The following is a 23,329-nucleotide window of genomic DNA, read 5'->3' as shown; positions in this document are numbered from 1 at the left end:
TCTGTTAACAACATATATGACCTCCATGAGCTGTGTGTCACAGCTTCTCTCCATATTCCTGCTAACACACCCCTTTCTGTCTAAATCAGGGGTCTGCAACCTTTTTGACCAAAAGAGCCATTTTGCCACCTTTTCCACCAATTATTTTTGTTTGGAGCCGCAAAACATATTTGATAGATTGATAGCTTATAAAGTTGTATGTATTGTTACATTTGCACTTATTATATATTACATTATAGAAAACTGTTTACCTCTAATAATAAACAAAGAACTCTTATAAGTAGAATTACAAAAATACACAGGCCTACTTTAAAATAAATTAACACAGCACTTGGGGAGTCCTCTGCACATTTGAAGAAAATGAATATAATTCAAATGGGCCCACTTTGAAATAAATTAAACATATAGCTGCACCCTAAAAAGAGTTAACTGATTGAATTATGACTGGAGATCGTCAGCTGTCTTCCTCTTCCGTGTTTGTCCTCGATACAGAAAGGCTGCAGCACCTTTGACAACTTCTCTCTACATATCAAACATACCGGTTAGCCAGCATCGTTTGCTGTGAAAGCAGATAACTCTGTCCATGCAGAATTAAATCCTGTGTTCCTCCGGTACTTTTCTTTTCTTTGATGTATCCATAGTTCGCTCATCGAGCCGGGGGTCAGGTTATTCGCCTGCAAGAAAAGGCGCTAGCACGGGAACGTAGCAGGATGTGACGGATATTTTAGTTGATCTAATTAAAACCGTTTTGTTTTTTATTTATGTGTCACATTATCACCTCAAAATACAAGATACGAAACATTTTCAACCATGCAACAAAATATAAATAGTCCTACAAATACTTTTATTTTATGTCCTTATTTTTGTCTAAGCTCAAGGGAGCCAGAGCAGAGGGCTTAAAGGGCTGTGGGTTGCCGACCCCTGGTCTAGATGAGTGTCCACCCTCAACAGATGAAGTGTTTTCTTGGAGGGTCTTACACAAACACATCACTGTTTCTTCCACTGACCTCCACAGTCTTCCTCCTCTGCTCCTCACAACTCTTGCAGCTAGACTCTAGCTGCTTCTGTGTTCTTATCGCTGAGTAACTGTGTGAATGAAGGGTAACAGGCTTCGTCCAAAAACAAGAAACCTCAGATATGAAAAAGACAGTGGTTCAGAACAAAGTCACACAAAAGACAGACATCAGATCACTGAGATTTAACTCCTGATCCGGCTCTCTGATCATATCCACACCAGGACTTAAGAGAGGCCTCACTGCAGCGAGCAGAGGGCTGAGGAGACTGTAAAGCAGAGAGAGAGGGCTAATGTCTTTTGTTCAAAAAACATAAACATACACCATCAACCTCTATCCACCTCAAGGACTGCCTCACACACTGATTCATTCAGAATGTAAACTAGTTACAATATTTGTAAGTATACAAATTAACTAAATAAAACATTAGAAACAAGATAAGAAAACACGTTTATTTATTTATTACACCTTTCTCATGTTTTGACATCGGAAGGAATATACGCGATGTCACAGTGACGCGTCACAGTGACACACCTTCAGAGTTTCTGCTAACTTTGCAGCTTAGAAGAGGTTTTAGCATCTCAGCAGCTAGCGCAGCATTAAAGGAGTGTTGAACTTACTCAGCTGTATTCACAGTCTCTATTATGATGGCCTGGCTGTGCTGGTACCACTGAGGGACATTACAGAAAAACTGAAGGACGAAAGATCTATATGAGATGTTAATATAATGTGCAATGCCTTAATGAACCCACTCAGGTATGTGTGTGTGTGTGTGTGTGTGTGTGTGTGTGTGTGTGTGTGTGTGTGTGTGTGTGTGTGTGTGTGTGTGTGTGTGTGTGTGTGTGTGTGTGTGTGTGTGTGTGTGTGTGTGTGTGTGTGTGTGTGTGTGTGTGTGTGTGTGTGTGTGTGTGTGTGTGTGTGTGTGTGTGTGATGGGCCACTCCAGGAATTGAGAGGTCTGGCATCGTCAAGGGCAACAAGGTGGTATGCTGACAGTCTCTCACACACACACACACACACACACACACACACACACACACACACACACACACACACACACACACACAACATGATTTCTCATGGGAATGTCTGATTGGCCGCTGTGAACCTACTGAGATGCTTAGTTCCCGTGGCAATAGTAACCAGGCGATAACACCAACCATCTGACCCTCCAAATGTGTGTGTGTGTGTGTTTGTGTGTGTCAGATGGTGCTAACTTCTGTTAGACCACATGACGAAGTGAATGCCGAGACACAAACAACAAAACAACACAACAACGGGGTAGGTTTTGGCGCAGTGGTTAGAGCGTTGGTCATCAGATCAAGGGGCGTTGGTGAACTCCAGTTTGAATCCTGCCTCGGCCGCCACTTCGTCAGGCCGTTGTGTCCTTGGGCAAGACACTTTACCCGCATTTGCTCCTTTGGGTAATGTCCACAGTAATGACTCTTACATGTCTAATATGTGTAATGTGTAATTGTAAAGCGCTTTGAGCACCTGTAAAAGCGCTCTAATAAAAAAATGTAATGCATTATTATTATTATTATTAACAAACAATGAGTTTGCCAGAAGCAGAGCGCTCCTGCTGTCCTCTCAGCTGTCCTCAGTCTGACTGAAACAGGAAGTGATCATCAACACACAGCACATCCTCTTGGCTGAGTCATTGCTTCATGTTAGAGTTTAACTATTCACTCAGCAACAGGCCCCAGCAACAAGGGCCTTCAGTTTTATCGAGGGATGAGACTGCAGCTCAGTGTAGGCCAATATCTTCCTCACGTATTGGACACATGCCCTGAGCACAGACAGTGAGGAGGTCTACCCTAAGTCTAGCATGCACTTTTTTTCCTGTTATATTTGTTCTTTTCCCCTCGGGGGCCTCTTCACTGATCCGGGCCCCTGCCTTGAGCCCAGAAAACCAGCATATTAAACGGTGATGAAAGTTTCACTGAGATAGGTAAACATCCACCTGATGCCTTCCGCACACTAATAGAGTTTTTATAACTAGAAAATTCTGATTTTGACTGTGTGAGTGAAACTTGGCTGAGCGTCCCGATGCTAACATTACCCCCGCTGAGTAAGTATTAATAGCATTAGTTGTATTTTTAAGGTACAACAAAGAATATCCATAAATGTTAGCTCACTTTTAGCTGAGTATTTGAACTGTTTATCTATTACATTTTTGGATTCTTGCACCACATTCCTGCATTGTTTCTGAACATCTTTAGATTACCACTGGATTTAGTTAACGACCGACAGGTGTGTTCAAAGACCAAAGCGTTTCCACGGCAACTCCCTGCCAGTGAACGGGAGACAGCCTGTCAGAGAATGTATTAACAATATTGTGCTGCATTATTGCTTCTAAGTAAAAAACTGTAACTCATAACAACTGTTGTGGACTTTAGGAAGAATGCACCCCCACCCGCCCCCATCACTCTGTGTGACTCCCCAGTAACTGCTGTGGAGTATTTCCACTTCCTGGGCACCATCATCGCCGAGGACCTCAAGTGGGAGCACAACATTTGCTCCCTCATCAAAAAAGCCCAGCAGAGGATGTTCTTCCTGAGGCAGCTGAAGAAATTCAACCTGCCAAAGACGATGATGGTGAACTTCTACACTTCCATCATGGAGTCCATCCTCACCTCCTCCATCACCATCTGGTACGCTGAAGCCACAGCCAAGGATAAGGGCAGGCTGCAGCGGGTCATCCGCTCTTCAGAGAGGGTGATCGGCTGCAATATGCCATCCCTCCATCACCTGCAGGACCCTGCGGCGGGCAGGGAAGATATCAGCCGACCCCTCCCACCCTGGACACAAACTGTTCACCCCCCTCCCGCTCTGGCAGGAGGCTGAGCTCCATCAGGACCAAAACCTCTCGCCACCTGAACAGTTTCTTCCCCTCCGCTACCGGCCTCATCAACAAGGCCCGGCCCCCCACTGACACTTTACCTCTGCCACAACGCAGACTCTACATGCATTACATTAATGCACACAATGTTTAAATATTGCTTACTGCACATATTTTATATTCTATAATGTATTGCATTCTATTTCGATGTAAATTACTGCTTTATTTTATTGCTATCTTACTATATTTTTACAGTGTTCTTAATATAGTTCGCTATCTGTTTACTTTTTTTAATTTGTTTTAAATTTGTATGTATGCACCATGCACCAAGTCAAATTCCTCGTACGTGGCAAACTATTAAATGATTCCCTACCTGGCAATAAACTGATTTCTGTATTTAGGATACCAGATGACCACCTGATGACCCTCGGGTTTGCTATATGTGGAAGTCTGTATGATTAAATGAACATATCGATGCGGCCGTGACAAATCTCCCGACTATGATCACCAAATTATGTATGAAGAGTGAAAGTTGTGGCCAACCGAGCAATAGTTGGAAAAAAAACTCTTCAGATTTTACAGCTCCTCTCACCTATAGCCGTGATGTCACCCACTCTATACGAGCTCTCCCATACACTAGGGGTTTGACCAACTAATCAACTAGTTTACTAGTCGACTACCTTTACCACTAGTCGGCGCTGCAGGCCCTGAAATCTGTATTTTTTTAAAACCTTTTTTTCCTTCTAATTTGTTATTATGTGTTGCAGGCACGAAACATACTTCCAATATAAATACATTGCTTCTAAAATCGTTCTATATCAGAATACTGAAATCTGTATTTTTGTAAATCTCTTTTTCCTTCTAATTTGTCATTATTTACAATGCTTTTTAAAATTGTTCTGTATGACACAAATACAATTCAAAAATCGTGTTGGTGAACACGAATCAATAGATTAATTTTGTGACTATAACACGAAATGCCCTGAGACTGTGTTGGACAGCTAGCACTAGCAGTAATGCTAGCGCCAGTGAGCAACACACTGGATAGGTGCAGATGATTATTGATTTTTCCAAGCACCCAGTTACAGACAGAAGAAGACAGCAGATAACAGACTTGCTTGTCAACTTTGTCGTCAAGGATGTTCGACCACTGTCTGCCCTTTCCGGAGAAGGCTTCAGGGGCATTATCAAGTTTTTCGAGACGGGCTATAAGATCCCGTCACATGCTACACTTTGGAACAACATCATGCTTCAGTACACCACTGTGAGAGCGAGGATTGCCAATGAGATGAAAGACAAAAGTGTCTCACTAACTACTGATCTGTGGATATCCTGCACCATGGATCCATATATTACCATAATCAAGCACTCTTGATTTTAACTCACAGGTGTCTGTTATGTAGTGACATAACAGACACCTGTGAGTTAAAATGCTGTGAACCACTATCATGCCAGAGAGAAACACCGCTGTGTATATAGCCCAGAGGCTCAAAGAAACAATTGAGGAATGGGACTTAGTTGTTTTTTGCACTATTCACAGGGATGCACATAAGTGGTACGCAGGTACGCATGCGCGGCAAAAATCTGAAATGCGTACCGTCACTTGTGTCACAAAGCGCATTTGCGTACCGACGTACTTGTGAAGCTTTTCCAGAAGGCGGTTAGATCACCGGACGACAGAGTCGGTTTCCGTGTGCACAGACAGGGCTGCTGTTAACGTCGGTCTGTACAGCAGCACTGCGCTAAAACCATGTCGGGCTGTCCTTCATCTACCCTGTCCTACTGAACAACACGCTAAGTGCAAAGGAGTCCGATCTGGCGGCTATGTGTTCCTTCAAGAATACCGTGAGGAAAGAGCTCATAACCCGCTTCAAGCTGTTGTCTTGCTTGTTGGCAGAATCCATCCCGATCAAGGCATGCATGCTAGATCCACGGTTTAAGCATCTGAAGTTCCTTCCAGACGATGTCAGAGAGGATGCCCAGGCGCGCCTGACTCAGTTAGTGCGTAAAGACGGAGAGGTGGAAAAGCCGGGAGCTACAGGTAAATAATGTTGAACTAGCGATAATTGTTTCACAAAAAAGTCCAACTTAAACCAGCCAAATTGTAAAACAATTTGTTTGTCATTAATGTGGCTCATTCTTGCAAAAAGGCGAGACTGGAGAGTGACTTTGAACAGCTGTTTGAACCTCATTTCGAAAGCAACAAGACAAAACGGGTCAACAGTGATGAGCTACGGGATAACTGCCAGCAGACACCCCATATCCCCACGATGGATAACCCATCCTTAAGAATGGAGTGGTGGGCACAAAACGCGGACCGCTTCCCCCGTCTAGCCAAGCTTTCCAGGAGCTACCTGGCTACACCAGCACCCAACAGCGGTCAAGCCTCCTTCCCTCACATATTGATGCTTTGGTCTTCCTTAACGCAAACCAAAAACCTGGAAAGGTGGACATCGTTATCGAGGAGGACAGTGACAGCGTAGTGGTGCCCAATGCACACTGGATTTACGCTGCATTTATGTTCTTAACAGAGTTTTTGCAGTAGATTTGGTTAGTCCAGTTACTGTTTTTTATTTAATCAGCCATGTAACAGCATGTAACACAAATGAAAATGCTTTGTTAGTGTTTAATGTAACTGTATGAATTGAAACACAAAATACAGTTTTACACCTCTCTTTGTGTGTCTTTATTATGAGGTAACGACTAGTCGACTGCTATTTTGAAAAGCTTGTCGACTAGTAAATATTGCTAATTGTGAAAACCCTACCACACACACAATATAAAATGTGAAACAGTGTGACATTTTCACAAAACGTATGCTGCGATTAAGTGAGAACCGTACTAGCAATCAAAAAATATCCAATTCGTCTAATAAAGTCCATAGTCTCGGACTGTATGGGGTCAAAGTGGGGTGTTTTGGAGCTCTGTTCAAATTTATGGCTGAATTCAGCTGAAAATGCCGAAAAAGCTGAATATGCTATTAGCTGAATGGTAGCTGCTTTTAGCTACAAAAACCAAGTCAGTGTGTTGCTGAACTTAGCGGAGAAATGCAGAAAAGTGAATGATTTGAATAAACATGGTTACAGCTCAAATGCATTGCAATGACTGCGTTGAAAACTTGAAAGTGAAATGTTAAACTGGAAGAGTAGGAAAAATAGTGAAGAAGCTTAATATTTATAAGAAAAGGTTTACAAAAGAACAACAACATGTATCGCCTCAATGTCCTGAAATAGCTGAACAATGTAATAGTTGAATGGTTTCTGCAGCTGAAGATAGGCTGAAGGAGTTAAATATCAGATGTAATGTAAGTAGCAGTGAGTACATTTGTATTAAGTTGAGAAAATAAAGTAAAAAGGCTTGGGAAAGCAGCAGAATATTTTGACTGCGAACCTTTCGACTAAAACCAAATGTCACCAATAATGTGTAAAATATGTGGAACATGTTGAAGTCAGTATGAAGTCTCCATCAGACAGAAAATAATAGGCTGAGACAGTCTGTTAAAGTCCAGTGTGTCTGTCAGTGTTTGTTTCTGTGCTGTACACCTAATCATAACACCTGTGTGAGCCCAGAGATCAAAGGTTTCCATGGTGATGTGCAGTAATCAGTGAGAGGAGAGCCTTTCCATTGGTCTGAATGTGAACGTTTTGTGGAAGAACCGTAGCAGATATCGGTGAAATGTCAACGCGTGAAGCGTCTCAGGACCCTGACGAGCGTCTCAGGGTGCTTTTTGTGAACTTTTGGGTCAATAATGTGGCCTTTTTGGCAGATTAACTAAAGGTGTGAGGCAGCTGCTGTGAAGAAAGAGCAGGCTGTATTTACAATAGGCTTTAACATGTTGAACGTTTTTGTCACTTCATGCCCTCAAGAGGCATTTTGTTTAATTATTTTGCTTTTTTATTTTCCAACCTAGGAGTGTAGGGTTTGGGAATTATGGCAGTTTATGGCAGATCCACTCTGTTTTGAGATCAAAGCACTCTAGCCTTAACGAGCTGCGCAATATACACTAATGTTAAAATCTGAAAAAGGCCTCTCTACCAAGCTCCAAACTAAGTTAAATATCTCAGAAAGTATAAAGGATATCAAAAATCTGAATAACAAGTTTTATAGCTGAATGTCTTGTGATCATTTTAAAGTTGGAATGAAGTCTCTAGCTGAAAGTATGTGGAAGGAGTAGCATTTGGCGCACAGTGTAGTTAAAAGAGGATATGAAGGTTCCTCCCATTGAGTTACATGTTAAAAAAAAAGAGTTTAAAAAGCTGAATATTTCAAAAAGTATAACATATTTTTGAAATGTTTCCCATCATGTGCTGAAAAGGCTGAATATTTTTGATATTTGAATGGTTTCTGTAGCTAAAAGTAGGCTAAAGTTATTGTAAACAGCATTCGCACTAATAAGTATGTTGAATACTAGAATGTGTGTGGCTTTGCCATCACACAGCATAAGATTATCAATGACTGGGAATCTTCCAGGTTCATTGGTGACAAGACTAACTCACTCACATTCCAGAAAGAAAAACTGTAGAAGAATGGAGCAGAAACAGAAGCACTCTCACAGAACAACACTAGTTGGATCTCCTCAGAGCCGGCATGTCAACTGTCTACATTTCCTTTCAGACCCTCTTAGCAACAGTATTTCTCAAAAAGCCAATAGAAAAACATTTGGTCAGCGACTTCAACAAAGTTCTACTTACACCACACAGGTAGAATGATATGCAGATGTTCAGTAAGATCAGCCGCAGAGGCTATAGGCTCATCACAGAACATTGTAGTTTTCAGGCAGTCGGAGACTTTGATTTCACACACCATCAACTAGTGGTCAAACTTATTACCTAGACTCTTTTAAAATCTGAATTGTACACACAATGTTAAACAATGATTTACAAGACCCACTAATGCAACATAATGTGTAAAAAACTGATTACACAATGTTGCAATTGAGTTGTGCGGATATGATGTAACAGTAAAAACAGCAGAGAGGAAATTATGTCATGACAGGAAGTGATGAAGTGTGTGTGTTCCTACCTGGATCTCGGAGCAGCAGCTGGGCCATGGCCTGCGCACTGCCCGCGGAGTTCTCTGCTACACACTGATAGAACCCCTCATCTGACTTCACCAGACCCAGAATCTGCAGGTTACTGCCATCCTGAAACACACACACAGACAGACACACACACACACACACACACACACACACACACACACACACACACACACACACACACACACACACACACACACACACACACACACACACACACTGATGTCAATAAAAGCGCTCAATATACAGCAAATTATTTGTCAAACAAAACCACCAAGACAAATGTACGTGAGAGAGAGAATATTTGTGTGTGTCCATGTGTGTTATCTCTTTTCATTTATGGGATGGGAACAGATTACAAGTGATATCCAGACTATGAAAATGAGTCAGATTAACTCGCTGCTCTGGCTTCTACTTGTTTCTACTCTTCAGACTCAGTGGAAGAACACACTTCCTGTGCCTGTGGACCCAATGGGTAGCTGGGATTTGCTTTAAGCTTTCCCACATACCATGCATATACTGTAGCTGTTTTGGGTATTTCTTGGTAATGTTTGTTTACTGACTGTAATTATTGTAATGTCATGTACATTTAAACTGATGTATATTGGTATACTAATATGTTCCTAAATGTGTTTTCCGGTCTGTACCGACTACCTTGTCATTGTTGAACAGCAAAGTGAACAGATGGGGCCACAGTGAAGCCCCTTACTGTAATAGCATTGTATTGTCCTTATAAACGGGGAATTTGGGCCTCTCCCTAATCCTGACCTGTTTCAAGACAAGGCTCTATTCTGATAAAATAAATCATCAAGTTTAATTCATTTGACTAGAATTGTTTTATTAAGAACATTTCAAACATTGCTTTAAGAATTTGTGGTATAAATGGTATTGTTTTGAAACATATAATATAGAGAAGTATGAGGGAAGTCAACAGCCTCACACTGCACCCTCACCTCCAATAGTTTTACCTCATTTCATTTGCAGTCAACAATTAACACCAGACTTTTGATATAAACAGTAAACTCTTCATTCGCTTTAAACCTGATATTATTTTTGGTTTATTTGCACAGATTTTAGAACATTTATTTGTTTGTATTGTTTACTTTCTTTGTCTTTGAGTTACCCAGGTCGTTGGGGGAGATTCCTTCCTCATTCAGCAAAAGGCGTGACGGAGGGCTGAAGACTCATAAAAGCTCAAGCAGCCAATTTGGACAAACCATGTCTTTCTGGATTATGTTAATGTTAATTAGCCCCTTGTTTTATTACATTACATCACATTTTACTTGTTAGACGCTTTTATCCAAAGTGACTTACATATTCAACACTGTGAACAATCCCCACAGGAGCAATTTGGGGTGAAGTGTTTTGCCCAGGGACACAACGACATGCTGACTGCAGTGGGATTTGAACCTGTGACCCCCTGATCCCAACACCTACGCACAACCCACTGCACCATACACCTCCCTTTTATATTTTCATTATAATCCTTGAATAATTATATTGGTACTGTAAAAAATGTATATGTATTCACACTATTTTCTGTTGACCCCTTTCATTAACCTAGATATTCAAAATTCTTGGTTTATATATTTTTGGGAAATTCCTTTAAACAAAGTCCTGCTGCCTTGCTGCTTGGCGGCTGACAGAGTGTTTCCAGGTTCAATGTGACTCACCACTATCTGAAAGTAGTCGCTGGGGATGACTTCTTCTCCATTCTTCATCCAGCGGACCGTTGGGGGGGGGTTTCCTGTCACAGCACACTCCAGTTCGATGTCCGTGGACTCGTAGGCGTACGTGTTGGTCGGATAGTTCAAAAACTGAGGAGGCACTACAAAAACACACAAAACAACAGAAGAAAACTTTAACAAAAAACTAAATAAATCATCATAATTAAAGAGCTGAGTTCTATTTCTCCCCCATATATGAATAGGCTTTCATCTGTTTGACATCTTCAGATACTTATCCATGGGTTAATTCTTATTTTGAAGACAGAAATTACATTCCAATCCCAGCTAACAGGTTTACAAGTGAAATACTGACAGTGGAGCTGAGCGACCATCGGTCCAGATGTCCCTGTTAGAACACGATGATACAGTTAAACACATCGATCTTTGTGTTATTATGTATTGTAAATGAAATTGTAGTAACACTTTATATTAAGGTAAACAAATTATCCATCAACTTGTCGTTCATTAACATGCATATTGTGAGGGAATATTTCTGTCTTTACTCCTAGATATTTAACCTTATTAAATAATAATAATAACCAACCCTGACTCTGTTATCTCCTTTAAAGAATGTGCTGCTGCACTTATTCTCAGTTTTATGACCGGTCAACTCTCGGTCACAGAGCCTAAGAGTCAGACAAGTGATTGAGTGTCTCCAGATGTTGGGGCTATCTCCAGTGTTCCCATAACTCTCTGTAAACTAGTTAAAAGGTCTTTCGAGAGAGAGGCTGGGCAGAATTGATGTGGCAACCCACCCGTGCAGTCAGAACCTCTGGCTGCTGTGACTTGGGATGTGAAATTCTCCGGCCGATACTTGTAATAAACCACCAGTGTATGACATCAAAGCTCCAACTCTCCTCGTGTCTCTCTGAGTCCTGACTCTCCATTGCTGTAGAAGTTTCCCTTACACATATTAGCAGTATATTGGCTCTTTATTAGTCATTATAAAACACTTATCAATGCCTTATTCTGCATGACCATATTATACAAGTAATAAGCCATTAGTTGAGAGTTTTTCCTCAATAACCCTCTAATTAGTGCTTATTTGTTGCAAGTAAGGAATTTGTTGTACGTGAGTTTTGGTCTTAATGTGCTGCTCAATATGGGCCTAATAAGGAAGTAGTACCACAAGACTAGTAATTCTCCCATAATAACACTTAACAAATATGATCTATTCTTAGGTAACAAAACATGAAACTATAAGTGTTAATTGTGTCTAAATAACTAAAAATGGGGTATTTATATCTAAGAATATGTGTTGGGGTATTGACAGTTCAGCTACCAAGGTGATAGGTGCAAGGTGATATTGAACTGTATGTTTCATATTTGCACATTTACATTTTTGTGAAATGTGTACTGAAGATTAGCCAGGAAACCGGGTACAGGAAGTAGGAGAAAGTGAACAGAATAGCATGGCAGTACATTGCTACTAATTTTCCCTATGCAACCTGAAGAGTAAAAGGGTCAAGTCCGTCAGAAAGCAATGAATGTAAGTGGAAGTGTGAGCCTTACACTTAGTAACATGTATTGTGTTTATGTGATGACATTTGGAGATGTTTAAACTAATGCTGTCAAAATAATCGCGTTAACGGCGGCAATACATTTTTTAAATTAATTGCGTCAAAATATTTAACGCATTTAACGCATGCGCAGAATGGCCCGCCCCATACATCCCACCAGTGGCAGCGCCAGGGTATGGCTGGGGTAGGCTACAGCCATACCAAGAAATGACTTAGCCCCACCATGAAAAATGATGGTAAAGTAAGCAAAATAAAGTCTGCCAACTCGCGTAATTTACTCTAGTAAATTGCACAGACAGCAGTTTGTAAGATTGATTTCATTAGCCACTTGTCTGGAAATACCGAAGACTAGAAACGGTTTTGAAAACTTTTGTCACGTAGTGATTGTCTTCTCAATAGAACATCTTTGATAATGTCTTCTGGCCAATCAGAATCAAGATAACGGCGTGGTGTTGTTGCAGGAAGTCCCGACGGCGAATAGTTTTGCTGTAGTACATCTCTATAGAGAACCGCAGTGACGCGTCGTAAAACCCGGAAGTAAACTTCTTCCGGTTCCTTCTTGAAAAACCAATGCAAATTCTCCATAGGATTTTGGAAAATAGCTCGAAATAAGGTCTGTGGTTGAAAGACATTTAAGAGAGGGATCACGTTTTGTTCAGCCGGATAATCTCCACATGTCAACCCTACTTTTATAATTTTTGAATCATAAATCTAGTCGCCAAAAGCGAAATGCTAACGTTATGCTATAAACTAACTACAAGCCAGTACAGCAGCAGGGTCGCACGACTTCAACGTCACGCCAACTTAAGATCGTTTCAACTGACTTGCACTGAAACTGCACTTTGAACCCTTTAAATATATTAACATTTTAAACTGTAGGCCTATACCCCGGTTATCTAGGCCATTTTTGTTTTGTTTAATGTATACCACGTTTATCTAGGCCCTTTTAGTTTTGTTTTATGTATACATGTCACACTGTGGGAAACGATATTTCGATATTTCTGGATGTATAACACATGTAGAATTTTTGACAATAAAGCTGAATTTGACTTTCGTGTGCTTGCATATTTTAACAAAGCTTTTCATTTTAGCCACACTGAATTTAACTTGAAGTCATGGCTGTGTCAATTACCAGTTTGATATCGTTTTCCAAAGATCACAAGAAGAGTGTAGATAGAGGAGAGAACCACTACAAGTCAGGACACGTAACAGTGCAGCCTAGATGAAGGTGTGCTTACCGGTGTTGTCAGGGCTAGCATGAGGGACAAGGTTTATAGTGTCGGTGAGTAGTGATAGCAAGAGTACCGTTAACCTAGAGTTAATTTATTCACATTAATTCCCATCAACAAATCAATTGTATGTGTCACATGAAATCTTTATTAGGCAAGGCAAGGCAAGTATTTATATAGCACTTTTCAACACAAGGCAATTCAAAGTGCTTTACAAAAAATGAAAGACATTAAGAAAATGGCATTTAAAATCAGTCATTAAAAAGAAAAGCTAATAAAATAAACATTAAAAGAAAAAATACATGGATAAAAGTTACAGTGCAGTCTAAGATATGAATAGTTCAATTAAGAGCAGCGACAAAAAGAAAAGTCCTCAGCCTGGATTTAAAAGTAGTAAGAGTTGCAGCGGACCTGCAGGTTTCTGGGAGTTTGCTCCAGATATTTGGAGCATAATAACTGTACGCTGCTTTACCATGTTTAGTTCTGACTCTGGGGACAGAAAGCTGACCAGTCCCTGAAGACCTGAGAGATCTGGATGGTTCATCATTTAGCAGGAGGTCAGAAATGCATTTTGGTCCTAAACCATTCAGTGCTTTATAAACAGCAGCAGTATTTTGAAATCTATTCTTTGACACACAGGAGGCCAGTGTAAAGACTTCAGAACAGGAGTGATGTAATCCACTTTCTTAGTGTTAGTGAGGAACCAGAGTAAAGACTTCAGAACAGGAGTGATGTGATCCTCTTTCTTAGTGTTAGTGAGGACTCGAGCAGCGGTGTTCTGAATTAGCTGCAGCTTTCTAATAGATTTTTTTGTGAGACCTGTGAAGACACCATTGCAGTAGTCCAGTCTACTGAAGATAAAAGCATGGACATGTTTTTCCAAATCCTGCTGTGACATTAGTCTTTTAATCCTAGATATGTTCTTTAGATGATAGTAAGCTGATTTAGTAACTGTTTTAATGTGACTGTTGAAACCAATAACTAATTCAACCCGCTGACAAGAGAGCCCACCTCCGAAGATCGTGACTGGCTGAGGGACAGACTCGGGGGCAGGTTTTGAGGAATTTCTTGGCTTCTCTCCCCCGAGCCAGAAGAGGAACACTACAGCTTGGAAACACTAACTGTTCCTGAAATTATCAAATCTGTTGGGCATCAGGGACCTGAGGCAATTGTGGCAAGCATGGCATTGTCTGAAGAGCAACAGAGGGCAATTCAGGTGGCTACCACTGGTCAGCGAACCAAACCAAACTGGCATTTGTTCAGGAAAGGAAGGTTGATTGCCAGCAACTTTGGAGCTGTCCTGAGGTCAAAGCGTGTGACTGCTTCCTTTATTGCCAGGGAGCTAGGGCAACAACAGGCACTTGATGGTGTTTTGTCTGTACAGTGGGGGACTATGAATGAATGTGAGGGCGTCAGGGCATTCACCACTGCAACTCAGATGCAGGTCCATGAGTCAGATTTGTGGCTCTCCCTATCAGGATTGCTGGGGGCATCTCCAGATGGTCTGGTAGGGTCTTCCGCTGTGCTGGAGGTAAAGTGTCCCTACGGAGCCAGGGAAATGACAATTAGTGAAGCATTGTAAATCAAGGGCTTCTGTGTCAGTCAGGAAGGAGAAACATTCAGCCTGCGTGAGGAACATCCTTACTGGCACCAAGTGCAAGGTCAGCTTCACCTCACTGCAAGGAAGAAGAAATAAAAAAATTGTGAATCGTTTTTAATTTACATTTACTCGCCTTTGCAATGTTGTGGTTGTTAGAGTGTTAGGTTTCCTGTCAGCTCGTCTGTTGGGAAGATATAAAATATTAGTTTCATGGAAGTCACACCGTCACATATACTGTAAGAGCATTAAGACATACAGTACATAGGCTAAAACAAAACATCTAAAGATATAACCTTGCACTTTGATAAGTCTTGTGAACATTTGCACTATTTTTACATTTTTATAGATGAAAATTGAACTAAAGAAATAAATGGTAGATTAATCCATATTGAAAATAGGTGTCAGCTGCTACACTAATTATAATAGTTATATTTCTTAATTAATTAAGATAAGATATTACTGTATTGATCCCAATTTGGGAAATGTTTGTGTTGCAGCAGCATAACAAGAAAAACAAAATATAAGTTATTATATATACAAAAGTATGTGAGGGATGGAATATTAAATTGAATATAAATGTAAAATGTACATGTGATTTTACGTCCAAGAGAAGCTATGGAGCAGAGAGTTCTCTGCCAGCCAGAGGTGATTTGTTATTAGTTCAATATGTCAAACTGATTTCCCTGACTACAATCTTTAGTTACATGGTGAAACGTTATGCTGCTTGTACTAATTAGACTTATCATATAAGCCACACAGGTTTTAATAGGATGTATTCATTATCTTTACTTATGTTGTGGTCTTTTCAGCAGCGCCATCTCTAAAACGGCGATACAGTCACTACCCATCATTTACATTTCACCGTGACATGGACAAAAATGTAACATCAGCTTACCTCATGGCATGAATCCAGACTCTCCTTTGGAAAACATTGGCCGGGAAACGATAGAACAAGCACGTTTCATGCGAAGACCTGTGGCTGCAACCCGGAGCAAAGACACAAACCATTGCGTAGCTAACTAGTAGCGCTAGCTTTAGCTAACGTTAGCTAACGAAACGAACTGCCGAGTAAAATTGGAAAACACTGGTAATTAATTATTCTATAATTTGTAAAACGACGGTGTTAAAAACGACAATTTCAAAAATACAGATTCTAATGGTCAGATATAGATGGGTGGTTGACGTGAACTCAAATCCAAAGTGAAAAAAAGAATAATTCAAAAATATATGTCCAATGACATATAATTATATTCCCTTATATGTGAATAATTCAAAACTGAATGTGTCCATTTCTAATTCTTCATATATTTTGCATATTGTTCACTTTTTGGTGTGGTAGTCCTAAAATGTGTCCACCGGTGCAACAACATAAAGAATGCCATTATTTAATTCAGAGAATGTTGGACAGGTAAGATAGATAAGCACAAGGCATATTAGTTTGTCCCAATTATATTTCCACATCAAACATACCCCCAACAAATTCAGAATTATGTTATTTATATACTATAAGATGTACACATAGAGACTTCACCCAAATGTCTGGGTTACATTCAATATAATTAGTATAAAACTCAAGGAATCTTCATTTCATCCTTATAGCTGCATAGTGATGATATCATTGTTATACTATCCAACACTTTTTACATACATTTTTCATTAAAATACCTTTTCCCCTCACAATTCAATTTGTCGCACCACAGGACATTTTGTTGCACCATTGGACAACAGAATACTAGTATGCCTATGTTGTGTACAAAGTCAAATTTATTATTTTAAATTCAGTCAAAACACAGGTAAAATATATATTTTTAATTGAATTCATCAACATTGTAGATTCTACAAAATAACATTGAACAACATTGAACATTTGAATTCATATACAAAATTCATTGAACAAACGTAATCATACTTAATCACACATAACTTGATCATAATCACGATATAACTTGAACATAACTTGATCATAATACAAAAGAAAACTCCAATGTCATAACAACAATGAAAAACACAAATACTGTAAATAAGTACGAACCCTTTGTTAGGAGTGATGGTCCCGTCTCTTATCAATATATAGAACATGTTTCATATTGATCAACTGTCTATCTAAGTTATTTTGTTATTTCCCAGCCCTAAGTGAAACATCCTGTGGTTCTTTTCACACCTCATTGAAAAGCAACCAGTCGTACTTGGTGAGTTGTGCGGCCCGCTGGTAGGGCTCTGGCTCAGAGATGACAGAAACAAGTTGGTCCTTGCTGTACAAAATACAGTCTTGTTTAGCAGGCCACTTGAATATGTTTTTGTTGCCTACTTGCTCCATGCAATTCACTGCAAAGTGCTCCTCATTTATTTGGGTGATTTGGCCCACAAATGGCTTATTCTCGTACTTCACTATGACACATTTCCCCACAGTGTACTCTTCCTCTTCCTCTTGCTCCACTTCCTTTCCACTATTGTGACTTTCAGGACTCTTGGGCTGGGCTTCAAAAGACTCAGAGGAGCCGCTTTCCTCTGCTCGATTGTCTGGCCTCATCTTTTTAGGGGAGAAGCAGCTGCACATTTCTGGATAGCGGCAGAAACAGCTGAGAGTCCTGTAGAAAATCTCTCCTGGTGAGAATGACAGGATCTGGTGCGTGGTAAGTATGCCTGGGAACTTTGGAACAGACGGTGGCAACATCTCATCAAACACTTGTATGTCTGCCTCATTGATCCATTTGAATTGGATGTTGGGGACCTCTTTTTGGATCAGGAATTCATAAAGGTCCTTTGGGCTTTGTATGTCCTGCCCTCCTTCCTTTTTTTGGTGGATTTTGGTTTCGGGGGGACTTCTCTGGTGTGCTAGGGCGACTGTGGCTGCGAGGGAGTGCGGTCGTCTTTCAACCAGAAGGTTGTGGGTTCGATCCCAGCCCATGCAGTCAACATGTCGATGTATCCTTGGGCAAGATACTTAACCCTGAGTTGCTCCCGATGGCATGGCCAACGGTGTGTGAATGTGTATGAATGTTAGGTCCTATAGAGTAAGGTACACTGCTCTGTATGAATGGGTGTGAATGGGTGAATGACATGTAGTATGTAAAGCGCTTTGAGGGGTCTTAAAGACTGGATAAAGCGCTATATAAGTACAGTCCATTTACCATTTGCTACCCATGAATATTGTGATATGATGGTGCATTAATAATGTCATGAAATGTTTTAATTCTTAGGCTAAAATAACTTGTGGTAACTTGTCAAATTTACTTTCTGCGTCTCTCTCTCAGCAAGTTCTCTTTCCTCTCAGAATCTGCATTCAGCCTCTCCCTAAACTTCCTGGACCTTTCCTTGGTGGTCATTTCAGCCTCTCGCTTTGTAAATCAAACTAGCTTTAACAAAACAGGGAAGGAAGGTTTGAGTTGTGTTGTCCTCAATTTCTGAGGTTAAGAGAAAATGCAAAAAGCTACTTAAATTAGTCATCAAAAGTAAGGAGAGGAGTAAGGAGCCAGAGAGGCAGGTTAGAAAGAAGGGAAGATGGAACAAGGGGGGGCTTGATAGAGAGGGAGTTTGGTGGGGAGAAGGGGGGGGTTGGGGAACTTGAAGATGGATGGGGGAGGGAGGGAGGTTGGGGGTGAGAAAGAAGGAGAAGATTTGACGGGCCATCCAAAATGCAGCCGTCCATTAACCTCCATTCATTTTTTAGACTCAGATTATATCTCTTTTGCATATTTAAACTAATTATTCAATAAAACTTGTAATACAAAAAATGTTGGTTTACATGTTTGCTTTCACTATGTTAAGTTTCATTATGATAGGAGTAAAGGAAAAAAAATAAGTGAAACTGACTTCATGTTGTACTATAGGACAGTGCGTTGCACCAGTGGACATTTTCAAAGTCAATGCTAGTTTGTGGCCTAGCTATATGAGAGACATTCTTCATCCTGAGTAACAGTGTTAAGGTTTACATTATTTTCAATGATCAATCAATATAAATTGATAAAAATATTCAGATCAATACTTAAATTGCGTTGTACCAAAGGACTACCTTAAAACGACCAGTTCCAACACTGCACGGAAATAGTAATATTATGAAAATATTTGAGACAGAACTGACCTTGTGTACAGTCCATGTGCTCCAGTGATGTCTTCTGTAATTCCTGGTTCTGGAAGGACCCCTCTCAGTAATGGGTTGGTCACATTAATGCCTGTTTTATATCTACATAATGCTGTTGCTCCAGGAGGACACCAGTTTTGTGGACAAAATGTAATGTGTCATAATAACTCTACATAGGGACCTTAACACTTATAACCTCTAGATTCATTAAGTAAACACTCGTATGACATGCATTCAAGTATTTTAATGTATTTAGATTAATTTCTCATTAAATTACAGACGTTTTAAGATAAGTAATGCTACCGTGGACAGTTGCACCGGTGGACAAATGGCATGTTCAAAGCAGAATATTTGCATAGTTGAAGAACAATACTCATTGTTTGCAGATGGATTAGATGTAGAAGAATAAACTGCATATTAAAAACATGAATTTTAATTAAATATTATCAAATTTTTGTTATTTTGTCACTGTGGACACAAAAATTGAGCGTCACGTCTATATACAAATACTAAAGATAGGCAGGTACTTGCTTTCAAGCAGAACACAGGGGGAAACAAACTTAGCGGGAGTGTTTACGTGTTCGGCGTGGTGACGTACAACGGCCTCGACAATTTCTGTAGTCCTATTCAGTCACTCGGTAACAACCATCGTTTTTCAGACACGTAAACTCTTCAAAAATCCCCAGTGGGGTCATTGCTGATGTATTTAATGTTGTAGAAAAAAACGTGATTTATCTCTTAAATTTGTGTCAACCACAGACCTTATTTCGAGCTATTTTCCAAAACCCTATGGAAAAAATGCATTTCTTTTTGAGGAAGGAACCGGAAGGGCTAAAAATGCTAACTTAATTCCGGGTTTTACGACGCGTCACTGCGGTTCTCTATATACATCGATACAACATTACGTGTTGATCGAAATCAACACGTAATGAAATAAGACCCCACGGTTTGATGATTGTTAGGTGTTTGGGCTGTCTTTCATTTTGACACACAGAACAATGTTATAATCAGGGGTGCACATAAGTGGTACGCAGGTACGCATGCGCTGCAACAATCTGAAATGCGTACCGTCACTTGTGTCACAAAGCGCATTTGCGTACCGATGTATATGTGAAGCTTTTCCAGAAGGCGGTTAGATCATCGGACGACGGAGTTGGTCTCCGTGTGCACAGACAGGGCTGCTGTTAACGTCGGCCTGTACAGCAGCACTACGCTAAAACAGCTGATCACAACGTTCACACGCTCTGTGGTCACGAAGCTCTGCACTCTACTACTACCCCCCCCCCCCCCGTTGACATTCGCGATACAGAGGGCTTCATGGGAACTTTGAGGGGAGCCGGAAGTTGGAGTACCAAACACTGACTCCAGGTACTCATCTGAGTACCTCACTGAGAAAGTTGTGTGCACCCCTGGTTATAATAAACATATATACATCTAGGGATGCCAGAAACTGACCATGATCAAATTCGAAAATCGGACAGCCCTGGCGAATATTAATCGATTATTCGCCTGCGCTGCTGGCTTCCTCCAAGTTTACAGTAAAACAAACTGGTGGTGTGACCAATGGCCATTTACAATTATTAATAATATTACTATTATTAGCATTAGTCTATATTTTGGTTGAAACTAAGCCAGGAAAAAAAAGAAAAACATAAATAATAATAAAAAAATATATAAATAAAATCGAATTTTAAAAATAATTTTCGATTATGGAGACTGTAACGAATATTCGAAAAATCGAATACTCGCTGGCATCCCTAATACATACTGTATGTTAAATGTATATATCCGCCTTCTTTCATTTATCTTCCATTCCCACAAGAATTTACATAAAGAAATTGCATATTTTGGACATAGTTTGAATGGTGATTAATCATGATTTATACATTTTTAAGCTGTGATTAATCTGATTAAACATTTTAATCGTTTGACAGCCCTAGTTTGAACACAATGAGAAAATGCGTTAGCATTTGCGTTAGCATACACAGTAGCGTTAGCATACATGCTAGTGTTAGCCACACTAGGCATGCTTATTATTAGCGTTTTCCCGGGTCACTGAGGGTAGAGGCGTTGTTTGTTCACAGCTCCTCCGCCCAAAATCTTGTTCTTTAGTCCAGATCAGAACCTCTCCTGTCTGGCTCTCTACTTTTTAAACGTCAGTCATCAGCAAAAACAGCAGCATCTTTCTATCAAATCGACACAGATGTTTGTGTTGTCATCTCCTACCTGCTGGCTCTTTCCTGCTCACCGGTCCCTATCCCGCTAGCTAACTTCTTCACTGACAAAATCATAAAAATCAGACAAGCAGTCAGTACTTCCGTATCAGGTAAAGCAAATGTTTTGTCCCTGTGTCCACCTAATTCAGACATCATGACACAATTCCGTCAGATAAAATCATTCGTCGCCACAGCCTTCAATTTCACTGCTACGCCGATGACATCCAACTTTATATCTCAACAAAAACCATCACCCCCACAACACACTCCACTCTCACCAACTGTCTCTCAGAAATAAAAGCATGGATGCAAACAAACTATCTCCAACTGAACAGTGCCAAATCAGACATCATCATCATCGGCCCCCCATCCCGTACCAAAACCATCCAGAATGTCAACTTCACCATTGATAGCAACACTCTATCCCCCCCACCTCACATCCGCAACCTCGGAGTCATCTTCAACATTCAGCTCAAATTCAATCACCACATCAATCACATCACCAGGACCGCCTTTTTCCACCTCAAAAACGTTGCCCGTCTCCGCCCATCACTCTCCTCCTCTGCTGCTGAAACCCTGATTCATGCATTCATCACATCACGACTCGACTACTGCAATAGCATCCTCTACGGCAGGGGTCACCAACCTTTTTTAGGATGAGAGCTACTTACACAAAATAAAACAAGTCGGGGGCTACTTTTACTCCTCTATTTTTTGTTTTTTGCAGTGTATATATTTAGCACATTTTAACATTATTATATGCTTACCTTTAACCTTCGTGTGCTGTTTGAATCTGTGGGACCCGTTTTCAGTGTTTACTTAAAGAACATATTCAATTTAATTATTATTAATCTGCTTTATTTGGGGGTGGACCTCACATCCTCTAGGTGGGTCCACACCTCCTCCAGGGGGGACCTTACTGACCCCTGCATACACCCCCCTTAGATGGAGAACAAGTCCAACTAGAAAGTCTGTTACAACCTGGCCTGAGGATGCACTTGCTCAGCTTCAGGACTGCTTTGAACACACCCAGTGGGATGTATTTGAACAACGAGACCAGGACCTGGCAACCTACACAGAGACGGTACTGTCCTACATTAAATACTGTATCGACAACGTCTCTATGGTAAAAAACATCAGGGTTTTCCCAAACCAGAAACCCTGGATGACTGGCCGGGTCCGCATGCTGCTCAAGGCCCGTGACTCAGCCTTCAGGTCAGGGGACAGAGCTCTCTACAGTGCTGCTCGAGCCGACCTGAGGAGGGAAATTACAAAAGCCAAGACAGACTACAAAATAAGGATTGAGGACCACCTCACAAGCAACAACCCTAGGAAGGTGTGGCAGGGCATTAAGTACATAACCAACTACAGGGGGTGTGACACGGCAACTGGGGACTCAAGCGTGTCGCTAGCAGAGGAACTGAACTGCTTCTTTGCTCGCTTCGAGACACCACAGCATCAATCAGCAACTCCACCCCAGCCCCCAACCGCCTCCAGCACCCCCCCACTTACTGTGGAGGAGCATGATGTGAGACGGGTGCTCAAAGCAGTGAACCCCAAGAAGGCTGCTGGTCCAGATGGAGTACTCAGGTGCTTAGAGCGTGTGCCAACCAGCTCTCACAGGTCTTCACCAGCATTTTTAATTTCTCCCTGAAACTCGCTGTTATCCCACCTTGCCTTAAAACTGCCACTATCATTCCTGTTCCTAAGAAAGCAACCACAGACAGCCTTAATGACTACCGCCCCATTGCACTCACACCTGTGATCATGAAGTGTACTGTTTTGAGAGGCTGGTGTTACATCACATAAAGGGCTGCCTTCCCCCCACCCTCAACCCACACCAGTTTGCCTACAGAGCAAATAGATCCACTGAAGACGCCATAGCCATAGCTCTCCACTCTGCACTGAGCCACCTGGAGCATCGTGGGAGCTACGTCAGATTGCTCTTTATTGACTACAGCTCCACGTTCAACACAATCATCCCGGACATTCTAGTTTCCAAACTATCATACCTAGGCCTTCCCCCACCCACCTGTTCCTGAATCAAAGATTTCCTCACTAACC

General features: G+C 40.9%; 1 protein-coding gene across 4 annotated transcripts in view; it reads right to left on the bottom strand.

Annotated features, from left to right (window-relative positions):
• dcc (DCC netrin 1 receptor) overlaps positions 1–23,329 on the bottom strand; it is a 496,426-nt gene that overhangs the window by 256,026 nt on the left and 217,071 nt on the right. For all 4 annotated transcript variants that reach the window (XM_079658229.1, XM_079658231.1, XM_079658232.1 and 1 more), the window contains exons 6-7: positions 10,566–10,720; positions 8,877–8,997 (exon numbers count right to left, since the gene is read on the bottom strand). In XM_079658229.1, the coding sequence (XP_079514355.1) occupies positions 8,877–8,997; positions 10,566–10,720 (276 nt within the window). The remainder of the gene's footprint in view (positions 1–8,876; positions 8,998–10,565; positions 10,721–23,329) is intronic.

This window comes from Notothenia rossii (genome assembly GCF_949606895.1).
Source record: "Notothenia rossii genome assembly, chromosome: 11".
Taxonomy (NCBI): Eukaryota; Metazoa; Chordata; class Actinopteri; order Perciformes; family Nototheniidae; genus Notothenia; species Notothenia rossii.
Note: the sequence above shows the minus strand (reverse complement) of the source record. Positions and strands in the feature narration are given on the sequence as shown.